The sequence below is a fragment of the Notolabrus celidotus genome, chromosome 2 (genome assembly GCF_009762535.1).
Source record: "Notolabrus celidotus isolate fNotCel1 chromosome 2, fNotCel1.pri, whole genome shotgun sequence".
NCBI classification, from domain to species: Eukaryota; Metazoa; Chordata; class Actinopteri; order Labriformes; family Labridae; genus Notolabrus; species Notolabrus celidotus.
Window position 1 is genome coordinate 5,322,584 of NC_048273.1, and position 24,051 is coordinate 5,346,634.

Sequence of the window (24,051 nt, forward strand, 5' to 3'; positions counted from 1 at the left end):
AATTTTTACAGAGGAAATTAACAAGTATACTTCCTGGTTCATAAACAGTTTTGGGTATGTGGTTCATCTATGTATCTGTACGTACTTTGCAGGGTTTCATTTTTATAACACATTTGTTAAGATATCATAAAAGTAAGATTCAAACAGGTACATGAATTAGCACAAGTGGGGCATTTGATTTGACATGATTTGACAGACGGGTGGCTAAAATTCAGCCTCATGGCCAAATTCCACCAAATCTGTGTCCAGTCCTCGTCTGCTCCACCACAGCACCGGATCTGAAAGGTTTCTTTTTTTGTTATTGAAGTTATATTCTTTGGGCTTTATGCCTTTAGTCCATAGGACAGCTGAAGAGAGAAAGGAAATGTGGGGAGCAGAGAGCGGGGGAGGACATGCAAGAGATGGTCGACCGGTCGGGAATCGAGCCGGCGACCCCTGCGGCGAGGACTGTAGCCTTCTGTATGTGGGCTGCTTAGACCGCTAGGCCACCAACGCCCCAATCTGATAGGTTTCTATTCAAGTCAATGTGTTAACTTCCACTGGATTATTATCCAGTGGAAGTTAACACATTGACTTGAATATTATAATATACTTCTATATTTGCCGGATGCCGGAGCACGACGCATTGATCTCAACAGATCAGATTGGGGACATGATGAGGAGAGGAGTTGGATAATCGTTGATTCAGTGATTACAGCAGGACAATCTTGGTCTTGTGACTCCAGCTATCCGGCGGTCCTGCTCTGTTCTACGTTCTGGAAATGCAGTAGGTGACAAGGGAGCATGGAGCCGGACCGAGGCGGATCAGAGACAGACTGGACACGGATCTGGTGGAAGTCAGATCTACCTCTCTGCTTGTTTGTAGGTTGGCCAAAAGTTAGGTTTTCCAAACACAGTGCTCACCATCGTTGGGTTTCAAACCAACCGTCCAGACACCAGTGAGTGACGTCACAGACACTACGTCCATGTTTTATACAGTCTGTGGACATGACTCAGTCAGCTAGCAACAACAACGATAGCCAAGAACAGCTGGCATGAAATGTAAGCGTACTCCCTTTTTATAGGATCTGATTTTTGATCTCATGTTTAATGTGTTTCCTCAAAAGGACAGGAGAGCAAAGGAAACCTGGCACATCCTTACTTAAAGGTGACATATCATGCAAAATTGACTTTTTAATGGTTCTCTACCTGAAATATGTGTCCCTGTCTACAAACCCCCCGAGAATGAAAAAAATCCATTCTGCCCCTGTTCTGATTTCTCCACCTTTCTGTAAATGTGTGTGAAACGAGCCGTTTCAGACTTCCGTGTTTTTGTTACGTAACAACAATATCCGGTCTGTCACGGAGTCAGAGCTCGGAGCTTGTTCAGCCCATAGACTGCATAAAATAATACTCAACCCCTCCTCTGTTTTTCATTCCCTGCACACATGTGTGCTAACAAGGAGCTTAGGAGGGAGGCATGCTAGTTGTAGGCTGTCTTAATAAACACAAAGGTCGGTTTTACTCCCCACGTCTGCAGATTTGAAGATCTAGTGGATGATTTTTATTTATCATGGATAAGTGCTAGCGCTAGTTAGCATAGCCACATAGCTACATGTTCGTAGCTGTGTACCAAGACACACGTCTACATACTGATAAATAAAACAACAAGAAACACTAAATCTGTGACCAATCGTTCAGAAAGGTCTTGCTGCAGGCGCCTCTCCGTCAGGATCAGATTCAGAGGGTTGAAGTAACGCGATCTGTGAGCAGCCGTGTATATTCAGCCAACATGAAAACATTAGATCAACGTGCTGGAGAGCCGAGGCACATCCACTTCCTGAGGGGGCGTGGAGGAGGGAAAACAGAGTGTTCTGAGGAGGACTGAAGAAGAGGGTTTTTCAGGCAGACCAAAATCTGATTTCAAAGTGTTTTTTTGAGCATAAACTTTAAAGACATGTTTTGGGGAACTCTTAGACCAATATATGTTGATGAAAAAAGCGTGATATGTCACCTTTAAAGTTAGATTGAACATTTTTGGACACTTTTGTTATTTTACTTCAAAAAAGCTAACCCATAACTTTAGTATCTCAATGAGGAAGTGTTGCATAATGGATTGTACCTTTGCATTATAAAGCGGATCTGTTGAAGGAAATACAAAGTCTGGATGTTCTTCAGTGCGACATGAACACTCTGCAGATCAGTGTCTAGACCAACAACAAGCAGATGAGCTAAAGAGGTCAGTTAGCTCGGTAGATTATAGCAATAAGGTGTTTAGAGAGGAAAGATGGCGGGAGGAGTGGCCTTGTCCTAATCCTGTTAAAGCATTTGAGTCTTCTTCAGTGAGCTGATTAGGTTCATTTTCTGTCCTGTTTAAGCACCTTAATTGACCCACGGCCAAAGCTGGCCGATGGCAGAGGGAACCGTCAGTGAGCAACAGATTGGACACAGATTTACAGGAGATTGAAGTTGTTGATTGGGAAGGCAATCAAATATGTTGTGACTGCAAGGGGTGTTAGGTTAATGCCTTGTCTGAAAATGCCAGGCTTCATCAATGATTCAACGCAAAGGAGGCGTGAAGTGATAAAGTTTCTCTTTGAACTAATACAAGCTTATTCAGGGCAATGGGTCAGATCTCGACTTCCCAACGATACCTTACACTAAATCAGAAGGGGTGACAACTATAAAGGTCATGAGGCAAATATTTAGTGTTATTAGTCTTATGACAATGTGAACTCTTACCTCTGTAAACAAGAGTTCAAGTGAGCTGCAGCAAAGCTAAGGCTTGTTTTCCCACTCAATTTAAAACACAGCTTATAATCCTCTCCATTCAATAATGTCTCTTTGCAAAGGACACGTGGGAAAAAAGCTCCTCTTCCAATACAGTAAACACTCGTATTGACTCCTCCACAAACAATGGCTTGATACCTTTTTTCACGTGAGCTGATTTAAATGACAACAACAAAGACCAAATGGGAAGTTTCCCACCGTCTCCAGCAGGTCCTGGGCGGGGAGGAGGCCAAATATTGATTGGACAGCGTGTGTTTCTGTGGATTCACCCCAGCAGATGTTTTTCTCTGGCAGGTTCCACTGCTCTGTGTATTTTAAATTGCTCTGTCATTCGCTTGAGGTCAAAGGCCTGAGGATGGAGCGAGTGTTGTGTAAAGGAGGAGAGAGAGAGAGAGAGGGAGAGAGAGAGAGGGGGGGAGAGGAGAAGATTACTTTTCCTCTGGCCTCTGGGCCAAAGGGCAGCTGGGCTAATGAGGAAGGAGCAAGGAGTCATGTGCTCTCTCTCCCGTTCACCCAGAGTTACTCCTCAGAGTTAAAGTTTAACCCCGGTTCTCACATTCCTCTACTCTTTAACTAACGCAGTTAACACACTGCCAAGACTATATTTGTAGAGGATGATCTTATTTGGCTCAGACTGGGGTCACACTCAGTTCATGTGCACAAACAAAAAGGCCACGGGGTTCAGTTTTAGAATGTTTCTGTCATTTTTCAAACTCATTCACAATCTACAGGTGAGCAACTGGTTCAACCTGAAGGAGAGTCTCTTCATTTACAGATGCTTTATTGTGGATTTAGCTTCAACTTTCCTTCACCAAAACATGCTTCAATCTCTTTGAATGAAAACACCTCATATTTTATTAAGAGACAAAATGTAAAACAAACATCAGTATCTTTATTTAAGTAATCATGAATCATAAATAAGGATATTTTCACGTCTTAGTTGTCCAATTCTCTCAGGCTGAAATTTGGGCAAAAATTCTAGTTACACCAAAACAATGTTTCAAAGGTCATGCATAATGAGCTTGGTCATAAACTAGATATGAATCTCTTTTTTAAGAATTAAGACAGTTAAAGGGAATGTGTGGATACGTTGGGGGCGTTCAGGTGTGTGTAGTCCTGAAGGTTTGTCTGCTTCATTGATGGTTTAGACTCCTGGCTGCGTTGAGAATGCACAGACTCTAACGCAGTTGACTTCACGCTGAGAGCAGCTGCATTCCTGACCTGCAGTTCAAAGAGCAACGAACACACACACACACACACACACACACACACACGCACACGCACACACACACGCATTTAAGGTATATGGAAAAGGGCATGTGCACACTCTGTCTCAGTCACACTAAACTCCCACTGCAAGGGATTCTTCAGTCTCTCATGAAACAAGAATGAGACCATTATTATTTCCACACACAAACACTACGGCTGTTATTGAAACTGCCTTCTACATTCTACCTATGAATGTAGTATGCAGTACACACTTCATACTGCATACTGTGTTTGAAGGTAGTCTGTAGTCTGACTGTTCTGTTGGATCTGGTCTGCAGTATGCTGAGTCAGGCGTTGCTGGATTTCCGTTTTCAGAGAGCAGAAGTAAAAAACGGCCAAGCTGATAGAGAAACTGCTTCTTTAGCATCACTTGTGATTCAAAGTTAAGAAGTGGTTTATATGGAATTTAATCATTTTCACAACCCCGAAAAACAAAGTGCCCTGTCATATATGGAAAAAAGAAGCAGAAGAAGGTTAGCGCTGTGCATTGTCTGAAACAGTACCTGAGGGAGACTGGTCCGCTGCATACTGAGGAATTTTCCAGAATCAGCACGACATCCGGATAGGTTTGGCATACTGCAGATTTTGCTCTTGTTCACATACTACATACTGAGTATCAGCCAAATCAGTACGTACTGCTAGTATATAAAGCTGTTTGGAAAACAGCCACAGGCTTCTGACATGGACTGTCCCGTTTTGACCTCACATACCAAAGCTGCAGAGAATCAAGGCGACCGAACAAGAAAAGTCAGAAAGGTCAGAACAACCTGCTTCACCGAACACCAGAAAACACTCTGATCTGCTTCAACACAACAGACTGTTCAGATGTTTTGGCCTCAAGACGTCACCGCGATGATTATTCCTGTTACTTCTTTGAGGTTGTTTTTTTGAGAATCATGTCATTGTGCTTTCAAAACAACTCCTGTAAATGTTCAATGTTTCCTCAAAGCTTGATGAGAAGCAGGAATTTTGATACCTTTTTTAAAATATATCCTCAAGATCTATATCTTCTTTGTAATGTATATATTTGTAAAGTTATGTATTTGTGCATTTTTACCTTTAATGGATTGGACGGCCTGAGAGAGACAGGAAGTGTGGGGAGTGGAGAGACGGGGAGGGCATGCAGCAAATGGTCGAGGCCAGGAGTTGAACCTGCAACCGCTACAACGAGGACTATGGCCTCCATACATGGGGTGCATGCTTAGACTGCTAGGCCAACTGCGCCCCAATAATATGTGTATTTAATTATTTTTTTTAAGCTATATTTTTGGCCGTTTTTTGCCTTTATTGACAGTCCAGCTGAAGAGAGACAGGAAGTGTGGGGAAAGACATGCAGCGAATGGTCGACCAGCCGGGAGTCGAACCGGCGACCTCTGCAACGAGGACTATAGCCTCTATATGTGGGGTGCTTAGACCACTAGGCCACCAGCAGACCTTATTTTCAATGCAAGTATAGCATCAGTAAATACTATAAAAAAGGAGCTGCACATATGGCATTTAATTTTAGTTATCAGCTGTCTACTCACAGTGGCATCTATATTTAAAAAATATTGAGATAACAGAATAGTTCAGCTATTTTTGGGGGGGGAGGCGATGTTTGTATAAAAGCAAAAACAGAAGTCTTAATATCTTCAACAGATTGTTTCCCTACTCTAAGATTGATGTTCACTATCTTAAAACATCACTGAGTTCTTTTAAAAACATAACAGATAATAAAAATTAACATTTTTCTTCTCAATGCATGTCCTCCAACTTAATCTTTACATATTCAAAGTCTGACAGGTCGTCATTTTATAAGTAAATCTCAAGTCTTGCCCCACATGATCCGACCTCTGCTGTCTGAGGTTTAGAGGGAAGCACTGCTGCACCGTACAGCAGCTTAGCTTGGCCCCTGATAACCTCTAAACCAAACAAAAGGCCTATCCATGCACAATGAGTCTCGCTGTGACGGATGTGGGTTAAAGTTACCTTATGCTCACATTTTCAAGGCCTGACTTAACCTCACTGACAAAAAAGGCATAAGAGGACTCCTTCCCCTTCCTGCTGTCTGCTTTTATCACAGTAAACCTCTCTGCTCCTTTGACATTCATACTTCTTCTGAGGGGCTAAATGGTCTTTTGAAGATCACAGGGGAGAGATGTTTTGTGATTCAGGGGGAATTCCTGTACAGCCATGTGATGAGCAAACACTTTTTGGGTAAACAGAGGTTCTTTTAAGCTGGCATGCTGCAGTGAATACCTCCTCTGTGGGGTTTTTTCTTCCTGCGTTTGGAGGCCGTTATTGGAAACCTTGGTAGCAGGCTCTGATTGTTTATTTTGTCCTCCCTTTTTTTTTTCGTGGAGACCTTCACATGACAATGCTGCGATGGACAAAGCAGGCCAGAAATTCCTCAGGAGCTTTAAAAAATGCCAGGACGATACACGGGTTACACCGCAAACACATAGTTAGATTTAAAAACAGAAACAGGAAGGCTTTTTTTTTTTTTTTAAAGGTAGGGGTTAGGATAGGATAGGGGACAGGTAATATGTGGAGTAGAGACTGAGGGAAGACATGCAGCAAGTGGTCGAGGCCGGGAGTCGAGCTAGCGACCTCTGCAACGAGTGCTATAGCCTCTGTACATGGGGCGCATTTAGACCGATAGGCCACCTGCAAGTATTTTAATTTCAACTCAACGGAATAGCGAGGAATAAAAATGTTAAAAAATGCCTTGAAACCATCTTAAAAATTATGGCAATTTTGGTTTAGTTACAAGAAGCTAGCTCACTGCTAGTTAGTAAGCAAGCTAGCTACTTGCTGTGAGGTGAAAGGGTGGCACAATGAGATGTGAGTGTAAGGGCAGGAAGAGCTAGTGATGTAAACAAGTAATCCTCTATAGACTAGACCATCTCGTTTCAGTTCAGCCTGAGCGATCAAGGAAGGCTTTGAAGGCTGGATCCATCAAAGGATTCTACCCCTCAATGAGGACGCAGCTTTTGTTTTATAGAAGGTAGATCGGTTGATTTTGTTAAGTTTGCAAAAGATTGTGATCCCAAATGCTGACAGAACTGACTCACTGGGATCCTCTCTCTCCTCTGTCTGCCTGTGTCTTGCTTTAACTCTCCCTGTCCCATTAAAGTTGCAAACCATAGACCTCTCTGGAGTCCCTGAGCTCCCTTGTCTCGTAGGTTCCTCTGAGTCGCTGCCGTAGACGTGCCAGACTGCAGCTGCTACAACTACTACTATCTGTCTCACCACTATCATCTCTCTCTCTCTCTTCATCTCCCTCTATCCCTCTCTCCAACACGGTCTCAGCAGATGTGTGTCTAACATGAGTCTGGTCCTGCTGGAGGTTTCTGCCTGTTAAAGGAAGTTTGTCCTTGCCACTGTAACTTGCTAAATGCTGCAAAGTGCTCTGCTCATGGTGGGTTAAGATGAGATCAGACTGAGTCCTGTCTGTAAGATGGGACTGGATCTTATCCTGTCTTGATGTAGGGTCTTTGTTAATAATAGAACATAGAGTACGGTCTAGACCGGCTCTGTTTGGAAAGAGTCTGAGGAGAACATTTGTTGTGATTTGGTGCTTTATAAATAAAGATTGATTGAAATATTAAAAATGTCGTAATAGTCGTATAAAGAATGTTAAAAAGGCAGCCTGAGAGAAGAGATTGCTCACTTTCCCGGTCAGGCACAGCTGGACAAAAGGAGTCCCAAAAATTCTGACGTCTCAAAGGAGTTGGTGGAAACATTTTAAACATATTTAATCGTTGGGATTTTGAAAAAGCATACCAGCTCAGAAATCATGGATCAAGGAGACATGGTTGGAAAATAGTTATGTAATATTTTCTGTGGCTCAGGAAGTTTCCTAAGCCTGATGAAATATCTCTAATAATATCATAACAGTGATCTTGGCGATGGTGCCAGACATTTTAGTATGGCTTTGGCTCCAGAGGTGAAGATGTCCACTAGTGGAAAAAAGCGTCAGTTTGGAGCCACGGTTCTTCCAGGCTTTATATTTCAGTTGTTGTTGGACAAGATACTGAACTGATAAGCTGCCAAAAACACTGCCATCGCTGTGTTTGTATGTGACTTTGAATAGTTCCTAATAGGTGGGTGGACATCTGCATAGAAGTGGTCATGATTTTGACTGGAGTGGGTAATTGATTCACAGTCAGCATAGGATAAAATTTTTTGTTATATGTCAGGGTTGTGAAATGCAAATCTGGTGTGGTTAAAGTTAGGGATGGATTTGGTTTTAGGCAAATACTTATCTCTCAATAATACTCCAAACATGGTTACTATCATCTAAAACATCTTTAATGACCGTGTTTGTTGGGGAGTGAACTCTGGCTTCCTGTTGAAGTTGGGTGTGCTACATATCAACCCACTCTGACCTCCACAACCTTACTTTACACCTCACTGCATTAAGGTCACGCTATCACACAAGAGCTAAAATGTGAGACACAGAATCCCTCCGCAGGGACACTCGGCTGGTCACAAGAATTAGACAACAAGTCCTAATTTCCCAACTTCTTCCTTTGATTTCGACATTTCTTTTTCTGAACTTATCCTCTGCAGGTCAGACGACCTCATGTGCACACAATGCTACTCAGCCGTTTAGAAAGGGCACAAACCAGCAGCAGGATTCAGAAGGTCACCAGGATCTGTGGCCTCCCTCACACAGACCTGTGAGTGTGTGCAGCAGGTGTGAAAAGGAGCTGCGGGTGTATCATGTAACCTTTTGACAAGTCGCTCAACAACAACAGGCCCTCCCTGTTATTGTTGGGTCAACAAAGTTGAAGGAATTCTTTGGGATTAGAGTGGAGTGGAGAACATGAGTGTGAGGGCCATGTGCTCGCTGTGTGTCGACCCCAGACCCTCCTCTTTGTCTTACGGCAGTGTCGGGGTTAACTCCCCTTTTGCTCCCAGGCTGGCCCGGGGTCAGGGGGGAACAGGCAGCCAGTCAGGCAGCCAAGCATTCTTTCTATGCATGTGTGTGTATGTGTGTGTGTGTGTGTGTGTGTGTGTGTGTGTGTGTGTGTGTGTGGCGGCAGCCCACTCTGTGCTCTTTGACTCCATTGGCCTTATAAGGCATCCAGTGCCATGGCAACGGCAGGGCTTGAATAGCAGTGTCAAATCCCTGAGCACACACACAGACACACGCTCACTCTCCCTAAAGGAGGGAGCAAAGCAGAGACACAGAGAGGGGACTGAGAGGAGCAGAAGAGGAGACGAGGAGCAGGAGAGGAGGATATCTCTGGGCTGCTCTCCACTGCTGCACTTGGCTTTCACTAAAAAGCTGTGACCGTGTTTTTCCTGCGCTTGTTTGCCTAATTTATTCCTGCCGCGGCTGACAGAAAGAAAGAAAAGCAGAGAAGAAGAAGAGAAGAAAAAAAAAAAGAGCGGACAGGCAGAGTAGTAAAGAGTGCAACAGTACACCCTGACTTGCTGACAGGGAATGCAAAAGAGGTTCTGGCCTCTGGTTGTTACTGCTGGATGGACAAGCACTGACAAAACAAGAGAAGAAGAGAGAGAGACAACGCTCTGAGAGAGGAGGCCAAACTGCAAATAAGGACATTTTGCAAGTCTGGTTTTGTTTTGGGTTGTTGTTTTTTCCTGTGACATTTGAGCCTCCTGACAGAACAGGCTCAAGAAAACATTTTTCCACAGACGCTGAAGAGGAGGACTTTTTCTCCTCTCAGGAAATCACAGACAGGAACAAACCTCACTTTCTCAAACTCCTCATAAGTTTCTTTTTTTTCTTTCGGATCCAATGAATGAGCTTTTTTTTTTCCAGAGGCAAGTCTTCATCACTATCACCTCTGCATCTGTAACAGCCATGACAAGTCAAGAGTGAGTCTGGACTAGAACTGCCTCAGATCAGCAGATAACACCTCAGCACGTCAGGAACTGGTTGGACTAGTTTATAAGTTGGAGGAGAGGGCAGGGCAGTTTAACCCTGCGTGAAGGAGAGCTGTGTTTTATTTTCCTCCCACTCACTCGTCCTTCTGGGAGAAAGTCGTGCGCTGACAGAGGGGCAGAGCTTCTTTTCTTTTGGCTTGGATTCTGTTTGGTCACCATGCTCAGGGGTAGGTGAGGTGCTTTCTTTTTTTTTTTTTTTTTTGCTTCTTCCAGGGGGGGAGAGAGAAAGTGAGAGGGAGGGAGAAAGAGAAGAAGTGTAATTTATTGTTTCCTGTGAAAAGAGCAAGGCTGCACCCTTTTCTTCTGGCTGAACTCTGAACTGCTCAATGTGTGTCTGAAGTTTTTCTCAGAACTCGGGGGCCATTGATCGGAGGTCAGGACTGAGAGAACACGAGGGTGAAAGACAAGAACAGAGAGAGCAGAGGGATTAAAGAAGAGAGAGAGAAAACAACACTGCCAAGGACCTCCAGGTCATTACAACCAGACGGCAAAGGGGAGAAAGGTCAACACGAGAGAGAGCACGGGACAACTTTTATCCTGCTTTCAGTTCTTCTTGGACAAACCTTCCTTTCAGAAGAACCTGGAGCTGCTGCTGCTTTCTGTCCGGAGACATTTTCTCACACTTTGAGGGTAGTTTGAAGCTGGGGGACAGGGCGGGTCTGTGTATGATCCACTCTCAGGGCTGCGTGTCTCAGAGAATATGGCCATGGTGAGCGGGGGATGGGGCAACCCCAACGGGGACACTAACGGACTGGGGGAGAAGGCTTACCTGCGGAGGGAGGAAGAGGAGGGCTCGCCTCAGGCAGGGAGCAGCGATGTGGACGTCGGGGACGAGGACAAGGCCTGCGTGGTGGACTGTGTGGTGTGCGGGGACAAGTCCAGCGGGAAGCACTACGGCGTGTTCACCTGCGAGGGCTGCAAGAGCTTCTTCAAAAGGAGCATCAGGAGAAACCTCAACTACTCCTGCAGGTAAGACAAGCTGGGACGCTCAGATTAGAGCCTGATTTCTGCACAAAGTTTGACTAATAACTACTTTTTAGACACTTTAATTTGACTTTGCATTCGTTGTTTGGTTTTTAAAACATCAGAGGGTAGATGTTAGGTCGTACATGTGTTGATAAATGTAGCTGACATCAATCATAACTTCTCCTGTGGACACTAACAACTAGAGGTAATCAGAAAATAGATGGCATTATAATCAAGCACTGTTGTATTATTTCATGAGGTTTTCTTTATCATTGACCGACACATTCACACCTCGTCCACTGAACAAAAGCACCGTCTCTGTGATGCATGCTGAAAAATCTGCATATTTAAAGGGCCAGTCTGCAGCAGGGATTGGCTCAGAGTCACGTTATCGACATCCCGCCCCTTAAACTGACCAAAATACAAATTTACCTTATCAATAAAATCACACAGATGTCTCAGAAGCAAACGTTCAATTATGGAAAGTTCAACTACTCCTGTGTCCTTTTTTTCATGTACTCTCTTCTCACAGAGCTGTCAATCATGTAGCATCAAATAACTTATTAATACAAAACTTCTTAGAAAACTAACACAGCGTGATCAAATTCAACTGCAATGAAAGAAACCATGTTGGTGCAGCATTAATTTGATGTGTATTGTAGTTTTATAGTGGGACAGATGTCCCATCTCTTAACATGGGGGAGGCAGGCTTATGATCAATGCTGCAGCCAGCCAGCAGAGGGCGCTCTAAGAATTCTGGCTTCACTTTTTTGGAGCTTTCGTGAGTTTTATCTTCCATACATGCAGCAACCTCCGTTCTTAAAATAAGAAGACAATGCGGAAGTGCTAAAAACTGCAGTTCAGCGAGCGTCCACTAGAGGCTGGCTGCAGAAACACCAAAAACCACATACACACCCATTCAAAGGAGAGGATCTTTACAGCAGAAATAAACATGTTTACAGCCTGGTTCAAAAAATTGTTCATGTCTGATTAGGTCATTTCTCTTTTGACACACACTATATGGGGGTTAAGTTTTTTTATGACTCAGCTTTTTGAAGATATCCAATTTACGAGTTTTGCCCAAATAAGGACATGGCGGATTTGATTGACAGGCGGGAACACTGTAGCTGTTAGCGAAAAGGCTAAAGGCCCGCCTCTTTACCTCCCACTAGCCCGGACGAAGTAAGGTTGAGTTCAACATTTCCAATATGGCACCGGCCAACGATCAGCTTCAGAAACAGATGGATGACGTCACGGATACTACGTCCATTTATTATACAGTCTATGGTCTTCATAGTAAAAGTTGCACTTTTCCAGACACTGTGCATTAATCAATCAAAAAATGTAATTACTCTTTACGAAGAGTAAAGCCATTTTGTTGTTGTTTCCATTCATCAGCAGAGAGCAGATTAGTCCGCGTCTCTCTTTAGAATAATATGTTCTAACCTTGGATACATCTGACAAACAGCTCCAGAGAAAAAAAACAGAAAGAAATGAAAGCCCTGAAGGTCAGTCATGTGAGGATGAATTGCCTCAGAAGGTCAACACAACCATTATTCTTCAGCACAGGAACACAATGTTGCGACTCAGCCCACTGCTCTTACTGAGACTCCTCTGTGTTCCTGAATACAGCTATTTCTCACACCTAATAATGAAGCAGCTCCAGGTGGAAAGATGGGGTTTTATTCGGTTTGTCATGCTCAGGGGCTGAAAAACAAGGCTCTCTGTAAAACGCTGGCGGACCTCGTCCTGCTGTAAACAGCAACAAGAGGGCGTGTAGGGCCGATGATTTACAAAGGTCACAGCTTTGATAGCCTTTCAGCCACGCCGGCTCACACAGTTCACTCATCACAGGGGTGAGGCAGGGAGGGAGGGAGAGGGGGAGGGGGAGGGGGGAGAGACGTCAGTGCAAACTGAACTTCCTCATTGGAAACTTGCATTAAGTTCAAGGATTTATAAAGTGGTTCTCCTTTCATGTCAGGAAATACTTTTCAATCATTATCTTGTCATTAAAAATTCTGTATCTTTTTTTCTCTCTGTAGATCAAATCGAGAATGCCAAATCGATCAGCATCACCGCAACCAGTGCCAATACTGTCGACTGAAGAAATGTTTCCGTGTTGGGATGCGCAAAGAAGGTATCAGAGCTCTATCTTTAACGTGCACAGAGGAATGAATGTCTTTGTTTTGGGAGGATTGGTCGAAATAAGAACACTTTTTTTTTTGTTGATACAGGAAAAAAAAATCCACGGTGGAATGTTTGAATTTATTACATGCCTGATTGTTTCATGTTGGCGTAATATCATATCTTATACACTGACATGTTTCATTTTTGTTTACCAATAAGAGATTTAGATGTGTGATTTCAAAGTGGACAAACTTATAGAAAAACATCAGCTGACTCTGTACTGACTTTTGGCTTTGTGAACCATGTTAGTGTCTTTCAGCTACTTGTTTTGACTTAACCCACCAATGAATTTGAATTTACAAACGCTTTTAGAAAAATGTTAAAGCAGCTGAAATTACTTATCATTTCTGTAACAGAACGTATCATTAAAATTAACATTAAGAGGATATATATCTTTTTTTTTAAGTTATATTTTTTGGGGCTTTTACACCTTTACTTGAAGAGGAGAGGACAGAGGATAGAGTAGGACACTGGGTGAGAGAGAGGGGGGAAAGGGGCCACACGCTGGGATTTCACCGGTGGCTATATAGCTATAACTGTTCAGAACGTGTTGATATAATAAAATTATTTCATTTACTAAAATTATGATATTTACCTCAACTTAAAACCCAACAATGGACCAGAGTGTGAACGCCAAACCTGGAAGTTTCATGAAGTTTGAGAAAGTTTCTCTGTGAACAAACGTCCAGAAACAATTCTCTTGTGTGTAATTCTGAAATCAGTCGTAGTCGGTTGTTTTGAAAAAGGTCTGAGGAAACGTTTTAATCCCTTCCTGGTTGTTTAACAGCAGAAAGTGACTGACCGTCTACTTAACTAAGTCGCATATTGTGGAACCAAAGAGACAGATGCTTTCTTCAGGCGCAAGTAGAGATCAAAATAAAGAAAAGTAAATAAATAGATTAAAATTCAACCGAATGATCACTCAAATTGCTCCCTGAGAACTTAGTCACAGTCGAATTTGAGTGTGATTAAAGATGGAGTTATTAGCAGCACAAGTGTTCAAAATATGGTAAAGTAGTATATCCAAATTATACTCAACTTGTAGTTTTTGTTTTAAAAAATGCGATAGAATAAATGTAGGGTATGTTTTTGAGCACTGAGGTTTAACCTTGTGGTTTCCTCGTCTTTCAATAACAACAAACATGAGTAAAAACCACCTCAGGCTAAGCAAACCTATACCAGTACAAATACCAGTAAATACACAAGAGTACATAAATGTCAGGAGTGAGTACTTCACAAAGAAACTGCTTACTCTGACAGAAACAGTCACCAGTGATCTGAAGCACAATATTTATACTGTCAACCAAAGCATGTTTTCAGCCCCGGGCTCGACGCCCAGCAGCTGCTGCGCTTCAGGGATGGAGGGGAGCTGAAGGAAACCATTTTATTTGAATAACAGAAAAAGCTAGTTCATCTTCTGCTCTGTGTAAACACACTGAAGCGGTCCCAATTTGTCCTCTAAATTATAAGCTACAAATGTTTCAGCGACAGATACTCGTTTCTGTTGTTGTAGTAAGAACAGGTAATGTGATTTGACTTCCTCCCCTCATTACTTCATCACAAACTATTTAAAACTCATTTGAAATCGTATTCTAGTCACCTCTAACCTAACTGTGCAGGCATTTCAGTCTATGTCAGTGGATACCATGAGCTGTCCCATACATAATGTGCGCTGAGGTGACGGTATGCCGCGGGGTTATATCGGGCCTAGTTATTAATGAACCATGCTAGCTGTAGCTGTGACGCAGAGTGCTGTTTCCACATTACCTGGAATTGTCTTTTTCACCTTTGACCCAGTCTTGGAGTGTGGCGGCTTGTAGAGTTTGCTCACAGGTAGAGGAACACAATTCAGGAGGGAATCAGGACCTGTAAGTTAAGAAGAAAGGTTATTGCACAATAAGGTTTCAAAAAAGCTTTACAACTTTCATTGTGTCATACATGTTTGGTAAATACTGCTGCAGAGGAGGAGTGTAAACAAAAGCATGTGCCCTTACTATAGTAACAGTAGGAGTAAGTATAAAGCAGAAAGAAATTAAAACATTTTTAATGTAGATGTTTTTATTGTTCAGGCAGTAATACTGGCAGGTTTTTTTTTTTTTTTTAATTAGTTTATATTTCAGATCTTTTAATTGTTTTATCATTTAACCTTTTGCTGTTTTTAGTCCTTTATTTCGTTTTGCTGTCACCTCCCTGCAATTTTATTTATTTTTTCCTCAAACCTTTAGTCATATTAGTCTTCTTCACATTTCTCTTTTATTGTCTTTTAGTTTCTTTCCTATTTGTTAAGCACTTTGTAACCCTGTTTTGAAAAGTGCTATATAAATAAATAATATTATTATTTAATTATTTTAATATTTTGGAAGGAATTTAAACAGCAAACTTACAAATAACAATTCAACTTTTTAAGGCACCTGTAAGGTCAAACTGAGGGCAGCAACGGGGATGGAAATAAGGAAGTGAAAACGTCCAACAGATTTAAACAGAAACAGACTTTAGCAGATAAATAACACATTAGTGATTAATTATCGAACTTATACAACAATTAATGACGTTAAAATGATATTAGCCATTATACAGGTGGCGTTATAACACGTTTTAATCACGTAGAAGCTATTCAGATTTCCCGCCATTGTGCGTAGTGCGTAAGTGCGTAACTCACCTTGTGTGTCGCCATAAAAGGTCCCCCCTAAACAATTTATGTTTTCGAAAGTTCCGTTGCGTCCCGCGTTTCTGTGTTGTGTTCGGCTAGCTAATCAGACCAAAGCACTAAAACCATCGATTGAGTTTTGGAAAAAAGCTTTTGCCAAGTCCATAAATAATAAATAAACACATTTAAAATAATAAGTAATCAAGTAATTTTGATACTTGGTTTTAAATCGAAAAAAACAAACAAAACAGTGTTGCCTTGGTCTAGATTTGAAAGAAAAAATTGCAAATGCATCTAAATGTGTGATTACACAACCTTTTTTTCTTTTTAGCATTTACACCAGAACTTTAAATGTAGTTAATATGGTTTAAAACAGCCTTAAGTGTTTGTTTCAGAGAGTGTAACTTCAGGGAGACACCTTATTAGAATAATGACTACATCCTAATCTTATAATTATAAGACTACAATCAAGTAGCCTAAAGTAGTCTCAACTTAGACCATCTTATTATTTCATCGTTCGATTGATAAAGCTGCTGTTGGTAGTCACAGAGTAAACATCTGTTCAGAGAGAGGGACTTCAAATGTCAACACTACCCCTCCCAACCAGATTTCCTCTTAGCCCCCCAACACAGATCGGCGTTCGCAGTCATGATAGTGCCAGACTCAAAACCAATCAGAGGACGTAGTAGGGGTCGCCCCTTAACCAATCGGGACAGAGGATTGGAGAGTAGCTATGATTGGTCCATCATAACGGGAACGCGGGGAATAATAACATTGCTTGATACAAAGGCATTGGAAAACAGAGATTTCACAATAGTCTCAAATTACTCCACTTACCGATGAGTACCAATGGGCATTATGATCTTTTCTCCAAACCCAGCAGAAAAAAAGTTATGTTTTTTACACCATTCCTACCAACAGCAGCTTTAACTCTATATGTTTTTAAGGTTTTTAATTATGATGACAGGACAAACCTTCCATAATAGTCACTTTTGGTTGCTAAGTCCATTTTCCACTATCAACATATTTGCTATTCAAATCCCTGTACTACTGAGACTTTAAACAACACACATATACAGACAGTGACTGCAAACCTCTACCAGGGCTAAACAGTAAACAAAATATTTCTCCTGATAAGAAAGGACACGTCTGAATCTCAATCAGTAACAGACGACCTAGAGATGCTTGAATGCTGTGACATTCAAATAGTTGAATGAGAATTTAACAAAATGTGAAGAAATACTTGAAATGGGACACAAGTCCTTAAAAGGTAGTTTGTTGGACGCAGCAGTCATGGATATTTAGCACAAATTCACACAGCTCTTGGGAGATTAGGGACTGTACATAAATTATAAGAGTGGGAGGACGGGTAAGAAAACAGAGAGCAGGACATTTATTTATTTAATGACTTAGTTTTATATTTTTAGTGGTAACTATAACTGTATCAAACCCATGTCAGTCATCACTTGGGTATTAGTGTTATTTACCTATTTCTACTTTTTCAACTGTGTAAGAAACATTGAATATCTTCAGCCACTAACTACACCAGTTTTCATTCTGTTGTCTCTTCCCTCTTTCCTGCAGCAGTCCAGCGGGGCCGCATTCCTCCATCTCACTCAGGTATCAGTCCAAACACTATGGCAGGAGGCATTGGAGGACCAGTACCAGGTCACATTGGGACGGACTACTTTAACGGGCAGCCAGTGTCAGAACTCATCACCCAGCTTCTTCGGGCTGAGCCGTACCCCAACAGCCGCTACACCACCCCGTACGGTCAGACACAGATGCAGACGTCTGCGAGCGGAGCCTCGGTCATGGGCATCGACAGCATCTGTGAGCTGGCCGCCCGGCTCCTCTTCAGCACCGTGGAGTGGGCCAGGAACATCCCATACTTCCCTGAACTCCCAGTCTCAGAGCAGGTGGGTCAAGAGCAACAGCCATGGGGATCTCTTTTTCAAACCTGTGTACACCACACTACATAAATAATAATAAACCCTTATAATCAGTCTTAAATATAAACTGTAGATCCAAACTTTGATTATTTGATGCAGCCTACACCTTGTTGATGAAGCGCAGTGTGATTTTAAGTATGCAGGACACACAGAGGGACATTTAAAGTGCAGGTTGCAATGGTTGACTTGGCTTACTTGAGTACAAAAGACCTATTGATAATGTGATGACCTCTTGATCTTTGGGACTCATAAGTATTTCTAACTGCCTCTCCAGGTGGCGCTGCTGAGGCTGAGCTGGAGCGAGCTCTTCATTCTGAGCGCAGCTCAGTCTGCTTTGCCTCTACACATGGCTCCTCTGCTGGCAGCTGCCGGGTTCCACTCGTCGCCCATGTCTGCTGAGCGCGTTGTGTCCTTCATGGACCAGGTCAGGGTCTTCCAGGACCAGGTGGACAAGCTGAACCGGCTGCAGGTGGACACAGCGGAGTACAGCTGCCTTAAGGCCATTGCACTCTTTTCACCTGGTGAGTTTAGAAGATGTTCACGTATCTGTGGGATGACTGCTACCATATCTGAAAAACAATCACACAGAGTCCTCACTGAAACAAATCAAAATGTCATATTCCAAGTTTCCTGGACAGATCAATGAATCTGTTCCACTATTTTAAGGGATACAGAGATTCAACATGTGATGTGATGTGACCTCTGACCTCACTGAAGGGAGACCTTTATGACAAAAGCATTTACCAACAGTTGAATTCAAAGATTGATGCCATTTTAATGTCAGTCCATAAAATATCTAAAGCTTATTACTTGCCTCTTCATTTAAGTCCTACCTGTCCTGCCCCTGTAACTTAGTCATAACCAGGGCTTGAAATCAACTACACACAGGGGAAGTTGTGCTTAGAGTTGCAGCAGTTAAATGATCTGTTTGGGTGGATACAGTCAACAGGTTTAAAAGCTGGTGTTTTAGTTCAAGGAGTGACCCTGTTAACTGACCACTTTCAGCCAAATGCTCCTCTCGCGAATGCCTTAAATTTATCAGCAAAAACTAAGTGGTGAGTATATTTTGTCATTCTAATAAAAACTAAACTAGGATGCATTCGTAAGGATTGTTTCTACAGCTGTTGAACAAATGCTGACACATTTGTCAGGAAGTCGCCAGTTCACAGGGTCACTCTTTTCACTGAAACACCGGTTTCTCTGAAATGATCATGATCTGGAATCTGAAATGTCCAAAGTTGGAATATTGATTTTGACGACCGACCACACAACAAGCAGACGTTTTGGTGCTGGTGACAGTTTTAATTCACAGTTCAAAGCTTTCTAACTCATCTGGATACGCAGAGCAAAATGCATCTGCCTACTTTGGATGACGTTGGCTGTAAAAGGATGTATTAGATAAAGATTGGAACCAAGACAAAACAAGCATGGATGTTGTAGAGAGGGTAAAAGTAAGACTTCTAACTTTTTGAAGTAAAATGAGATTGTCTGAATAAATCAACAAGGTTCAGAGCAATTTGTCCTGAAAACAAGACTAAATGAAAAAGCAGAATGAAAATAAGTTTGGTCTCCTCCACTGTAGGATTAATCTGACAGCAATCAAAAAAGCAAAGTGAGTGATACTAGAGCACCATGTCTCTCCCCCTAAAAGAGCAAATTCAGGATATCAAAGAGGAAAGAAAAACAGGAGAAAAAGAAGGGAGGCATTTTTCCATCTTACAGGAAGGAAGGCACTAAAGCTACAAACCAGCAGTTTAGATTAAGGGCAGCCAGAGCACTCTCTTGGATCAGCTTGGTGTTGCATTTATGGCCTTCTTCCTGCAGGATTGAAGAACAGGCTTTTGAGCCGTAATGAGCCTGGACAACATGCAAACATAAAAACAGTCACTAATTCTCCAGTGTTTTCCTGTCTTCCAGATGCATGCGGGCTAACTGATCCAGCCCATGTGGAGTCCCTGCAGGAGAAGGCCCAGGTCGCCCTGACGGAGTACGAGAGGTTGCAGTATCCAAACCAGCCGCAGCGCTTCGGCCGCTTACTGCTACGCCTCCCAGCTCTGCGCGCCGTGCCAGCGAACCTCATCTCCCAGCTCTTCTTCATGCGACTGGTGGGCAAGACCCCCATCGAGACGCTGATCCGAGACATGCAGTTATCAGGGAGCTCCATCAGCTGGCCCTATGTGCCCGGACAGTGAACCCTGCTGGCTCCAAAGTGAGACGCACAGAGATCAGATCGGGAGGAGTCAGAGCTCACAAAGATAACATATAAGCACAAAATGAATGTTGTGAATGCAAACCGGGATCTCAGAAGTTTAAAGATCTGTTTGTGAAGAGTTAGCTTTTTCTACACAACTTCTGTAGAGTTTGAAATGGAACCAAAGCTGCTTTAAAGAGAACTAAATGTGTAATCGTCTTTATATTTATGTTTGCAGCACTTGTCAGTTTTGCTCTGACCTCCGTCTGATCTCTCTTAGTCTCATTCTGGAGATAAAAACTGGGCTTTAAGTAAAGTACAGACTCAAAAATGAGGCCATGTGCCTGTACTACCTCCTCCCATATTACCCCTAATGTGACTCAGTTTGAACCCAGGCTCTGTGTGTTTCCCTCTGCTTTGTTTTTGATTTTCTTTCTACCTTTTAAGTGAAGCCATGACTACCGCTGTTACAGGCAGCGTTCGTGCTTTACATCATCCCCACATGGTCGTTGTTTTGCAGATCAAAGTGTATCGTGTGGGATGAATATCAGGCGCTGTTACCAAAGGTATTCGTGAAGACTGAAAAGTGTCACCTTTTACAGCATCGATACAAAGACGAGGCACGGCCGCTGTGTTGTAAAGTACACTGTTTGAAGGACCGTGTATACCGGACAGATTTTATATGTTACAAAGGAATAATTCTACATTTTTGGGAAGTATGCTTCACCGCTTTCTCACACATTCAGATGAGATTCTACTTGATTAATTTGGTTTACATGTTACAAAACTCACTAAGGGACGAATGTACCATCCAAAAAAGGACCCTTTTCCCAAAAGAAGTTCCCATTGATTGTAACAGCTAGGCCCAAAAAAGCGCATGCCAGTTTCCAAATACACAAATTAAAGCTGGGGTTGGTTATCAGATTTAGAGACACTTTTTGTTATACTGGTTAAAATGATCTTTATGTCCTGATGGTAATCAATACATAATGTGTTCTTGAAAAAGAGGTAAAAAAAAGCTGCTATCTACAGCCGGAGTAAACCTGGGAAAACACCAACCAATCCCTGCCATCAGGAGCCAAATTATGAAACCAATCAAATCCCGTCCTGCCGTTCTGCCCGCCTCCTGCAAAGCGTACATTTCATGTTTGTTTGTGTTTTTAACTTCCTCATGAGAATGTTTTGGTGTTTTCTTACCGCTGAGTGAGACATGAGTTGACGTAGTGCGAAACACAAACCATGTGCTGAGGACCGGTTTAGAACCATCATATGGTCACGAATCAGCGGCGTTTGTGCATGTGAGCGGGGCCGTCGTGTTGGAGGCGGGGGGAGGGATTAGATGGAGTCCTGAGGAAATGCTACATTCAAATTCATGCTAGTTTTCCGTGGCTACCAACCCTAGACTGTATGAATAATGGACGTAGTATCCGTGACGTCACCCATCTGTTTCTGAAGTTTTGAGGCCAATCGGCGGCGGCAGCGGCCATATTGCTGCTGTCGAGTGATTGTGACGTAAAGAGGCGGGCTTTGAGCCTCCTAGCCAACAGCTACAGTGTTCCCGCTTGTCAATCAAGTCAGCTGTGCCTCTCATTGGAAGACTCGTAATCTAAATATCTTCAAAATTGCTGCATTAGAAAAAAGAATTCACCCCCCGTACAGTGTGTGCCGATCGAGAAATGAGCTCTCCAGACTACACTCGTCTTTTGAACCAGACTGTAAACATGTTTATTTCTGCTGTAAAGATCGGCTTATTTGAATTGGTGTGTATGTGGTTTCCAGTACTTCCGGAGCCAGCCTCTAGTGGATCATCGATGAACTGCAGTTTTTAGCACTTCATTTTTAGACAGGAGGTTGCCGCTTGCTACCAACCCTAACTTTAAAAAAAAAGTTTTATTATTGAGTTTAAAGAAATGCTGGAATTAGTTTTTGCCACGTCTCGATAGAATCTGCTGTTCCCACTTGTTTTTAGTCCTATGCTAAGCTAAGCTAAGCTGAGCTAACTCCCTGTTGTTCTAAGCTTCAGGTGTACTTAACTCTCATATTTTCCAAACTGTGAATCTATTCCTTTGATATAGTGAATAATCCATTTGTTCTAGCTCTAGTGAATGACAGTAAGCGGAGGTGAATGTACTCACACACAACCTGGCTCCTCTCAGACCGTCACATCCCCGTCTAACATTATTACCTCATATTTTATATATCAAAGACAGAGATTGTAAATCCATGTGCTCGAGATAAAGGGATCAAGGTGTTTTTATCACACTAACCATTAACAGTCATACTTGCCTGTGTGTCCGCCACACTTTGTCTGTTTGTTAAAATGTGAAATGTAAAAACTTGATGTGAGCAAACCCAAAGTTTGACAGATACCTGCAGAAAGCTTCAGTCCACCGTGACGTTTGTTTTTGTTTTTGTTCTGATTAATCTCAAACTGTTTCTTTGCTTTTTTTAAAAGTAGAGTTAGCTCATTTGAATATTTTCACGTGTCATCCTCTTTTATAAACGGCCTGTTGAAGCGCGGTCACACACGGGCCAAGGTCACTTTCAGAGCGTTGTTATTCTTATGCAAGGTACTCCACGTGTTTCTGTGTTTGAAAGGTTACGATGTTTGTTGGTACTCAGTCGTCACACTCATGAGTGTTGTTGCCACTAACTGCAGCTCGATGTGACAGATGTTTTTTTTTTCTTGCCAAATTAAATGACTGAAAGAAAAAGATCACCATGAGATCAACATGTGTTTTCTGTTTTGTTTGTTAGGTTGGCATGAAAAAGAAAAAAGGGTGAGAATGATCCCTGAGGCGACGATGTATTAAACTTATACTATGCTGTGCTTGAATCAATGTGTTCAATGTGTTGCTATCTGAGCTTTACTGATTTAATTTGAGCTTTATTTTGAAGAGACGCGTGTTTCTATGACCATGCTAAGATGTAAAAGAAGTTCAAACAGCTTACTGGTTATTTTTACCTGCTAGAAATAAAAGTATGCACATTCCTTTGTGGATGAATTTATATCATAACACAAAACACACATCTGTAAAAATCAGACACACACTGCCCGTAATATTAAGCCGACTGAAAACATGCTCATCAATTAATTGATTTGTCAATTAAATAAATACATATTTGATAATTACAGCTTCAGAATGTGAGAAAAATCAGCTTTTCTGTGTTTTCATATCATTTTACATTATATGTGTTTTCCTCTGTAGGCTGTTCTGATGCCTCAGAACTTCTGACGGGTCTTAGTCCATAAACTGATATCCTTAATATTCTCTTAGGTTGCGTCTCTATCCTGGTATTGGATGAACACATGGAGCTAAAAATTTAAGTTTAGATCAGATGCTTCTGAGTAGATTCCTTTTTTCTTAAAAAGAAGCATGCGTCATCATTTCTAAATTAAAGTACTTCTACAATACTTGTTCTCATTTTGGTTGTTAAGACTTTAAGCAGTAGCTGGAAACTTCTTTGTCATCTATCAGATGTTCCTAAAGTTGCAGCAGAACCTCTGTTGATAAGGTATCATGTATCATTTCTGGTCTACTGTGGATGAATGGAATAAGTGATTTTGGGTTTAACTTAGTGATTAAAGAATGCCCCTTGTACAGAGGATATAGTCCTTGATACAGTGGTGGCAGGTTTGACTCCCAGACACAACCCTTTGTTGAATGTCATCCCACATTTACTGTCACTCCTGGGCAGTAAAACCAGATTTACTCCATAAAAATACAATAAAATACAATATAAAACATGTTTTTTCTGTTAGAGCGCTCCTTCAAAAAAGAGCAGAGTTGCCCCACATCATCAAAATATTCTAAAATAAATTTCAAATTAAAAAAATGGCTAAGAAATATACACTACCAGTCAAAAGTTTGGAGACACCTTCTCATTCAAGGGTTTGTATTTATTTTAATTATTGTAAACACTGTAGATTAATACTGAAGACATCAAAACTATGAAAGAACATATATAGAATTATTTAATGAACACAAAAGTGTTAAACAAAGCAGAATATGTTTTATATTTTAGATTCTGTAAAGTAGCCCCCTTTTCCTTCATGACAGCTTTGCACACTCTTGGTATTCTCTCAGTCTGCTTCATGAAGTGGTCTCCTGGAATGGTGTCTAATGAACATGAGTCTTGTCAAGAGTTCATTTGTAGAATGACTTGCCTTC

General features: G+C 41.9%; 1 protein-coding gene and 1 long non-coding RNA gene across 4 annotated transcripts; one reads left to right on the forward strand and one right to left on the reverse strand.

Moving 5' to 3' along the window:
• Positions 1-3,659: 3,659 nt before the first annotated feature.
• On the reverse strand, positions 3,660-15,618 carry LOC117829482. Its single transcript, XR_004634630.1, has 3 exons — positions 15,474-15,618; positions 14,857-14,955; positions 3,660-3,990 (listed from the first exon to the last, which is right to left on the reverse strand). It is a non-coding gene; the product is annotated as an uncharacterized LOC117829482 (long non-coding RNA).
• Positions 9,180-22,871, forward strand: LOC117829446 (nuclear receptor subfamily 2 group F member 6-like). Of its 3 annotated transcripts, none has more exons than XM_034707086.1 (6): positions 9,180-10,103; positions 10,277-10,905; positions 12,945-13,039; positions 17,321-17,655; positions 17,963-18,209; positions 19,606-22,871. In XM_034707086.1, the coding sequence occupies exons 2-6, from the start codon at positions 10,637-10,639 to the stop codon at positions 19,878-19,880; spliced, it is 1,221 nt and encodes a 406-aa protein (XP_034562977.1). In that variant the 5' UTR covers positions 9,180-10,103; positions 10,277-10,636; the 3' UTR covers positions 19,881-22,871. The 3 variants fall into 3 exon arrangements, with proteins under 3 accessions (XP_034562977.1, XP_034562979.1, XP_034562980.1); XM_034707088.1 differs by having other exon boundaries at positions 9,224-10,107; XM_034707089.1 differs by having other exon boundaries at positions 9,224-10,103; positions 17,324-17,655.
• The last annotated feature ends 1,180 nt before the right edge of the window (positions 22,872-24,051 follow it).

Bases quoted from the DNA above. Each gene is read 5' to 3' on its own strand.
- LOC117829446 (XM_034707086.1), top strand. From the start codon at position 10,637: ATGGCCATGGTGAGCGGGGGATGGGGCAACCCCAACGGGGACACTAAC. The intron at 13,040-17,320 runs GTATCAGAGCTC...TCTTTCCTGCAG, and splicing joins TGTTGGGATGCGCAAAGAAG to CAGTCCAGCGGGGCCGCATT. The intron at 17,656-17,962 runs GTGGGTCAAGAG...CTGCCTCTCCAG, and splicing joins AACTCCCAGTCTCAGAGCAG to GTGGCGCTGCTGAGGCTGAG.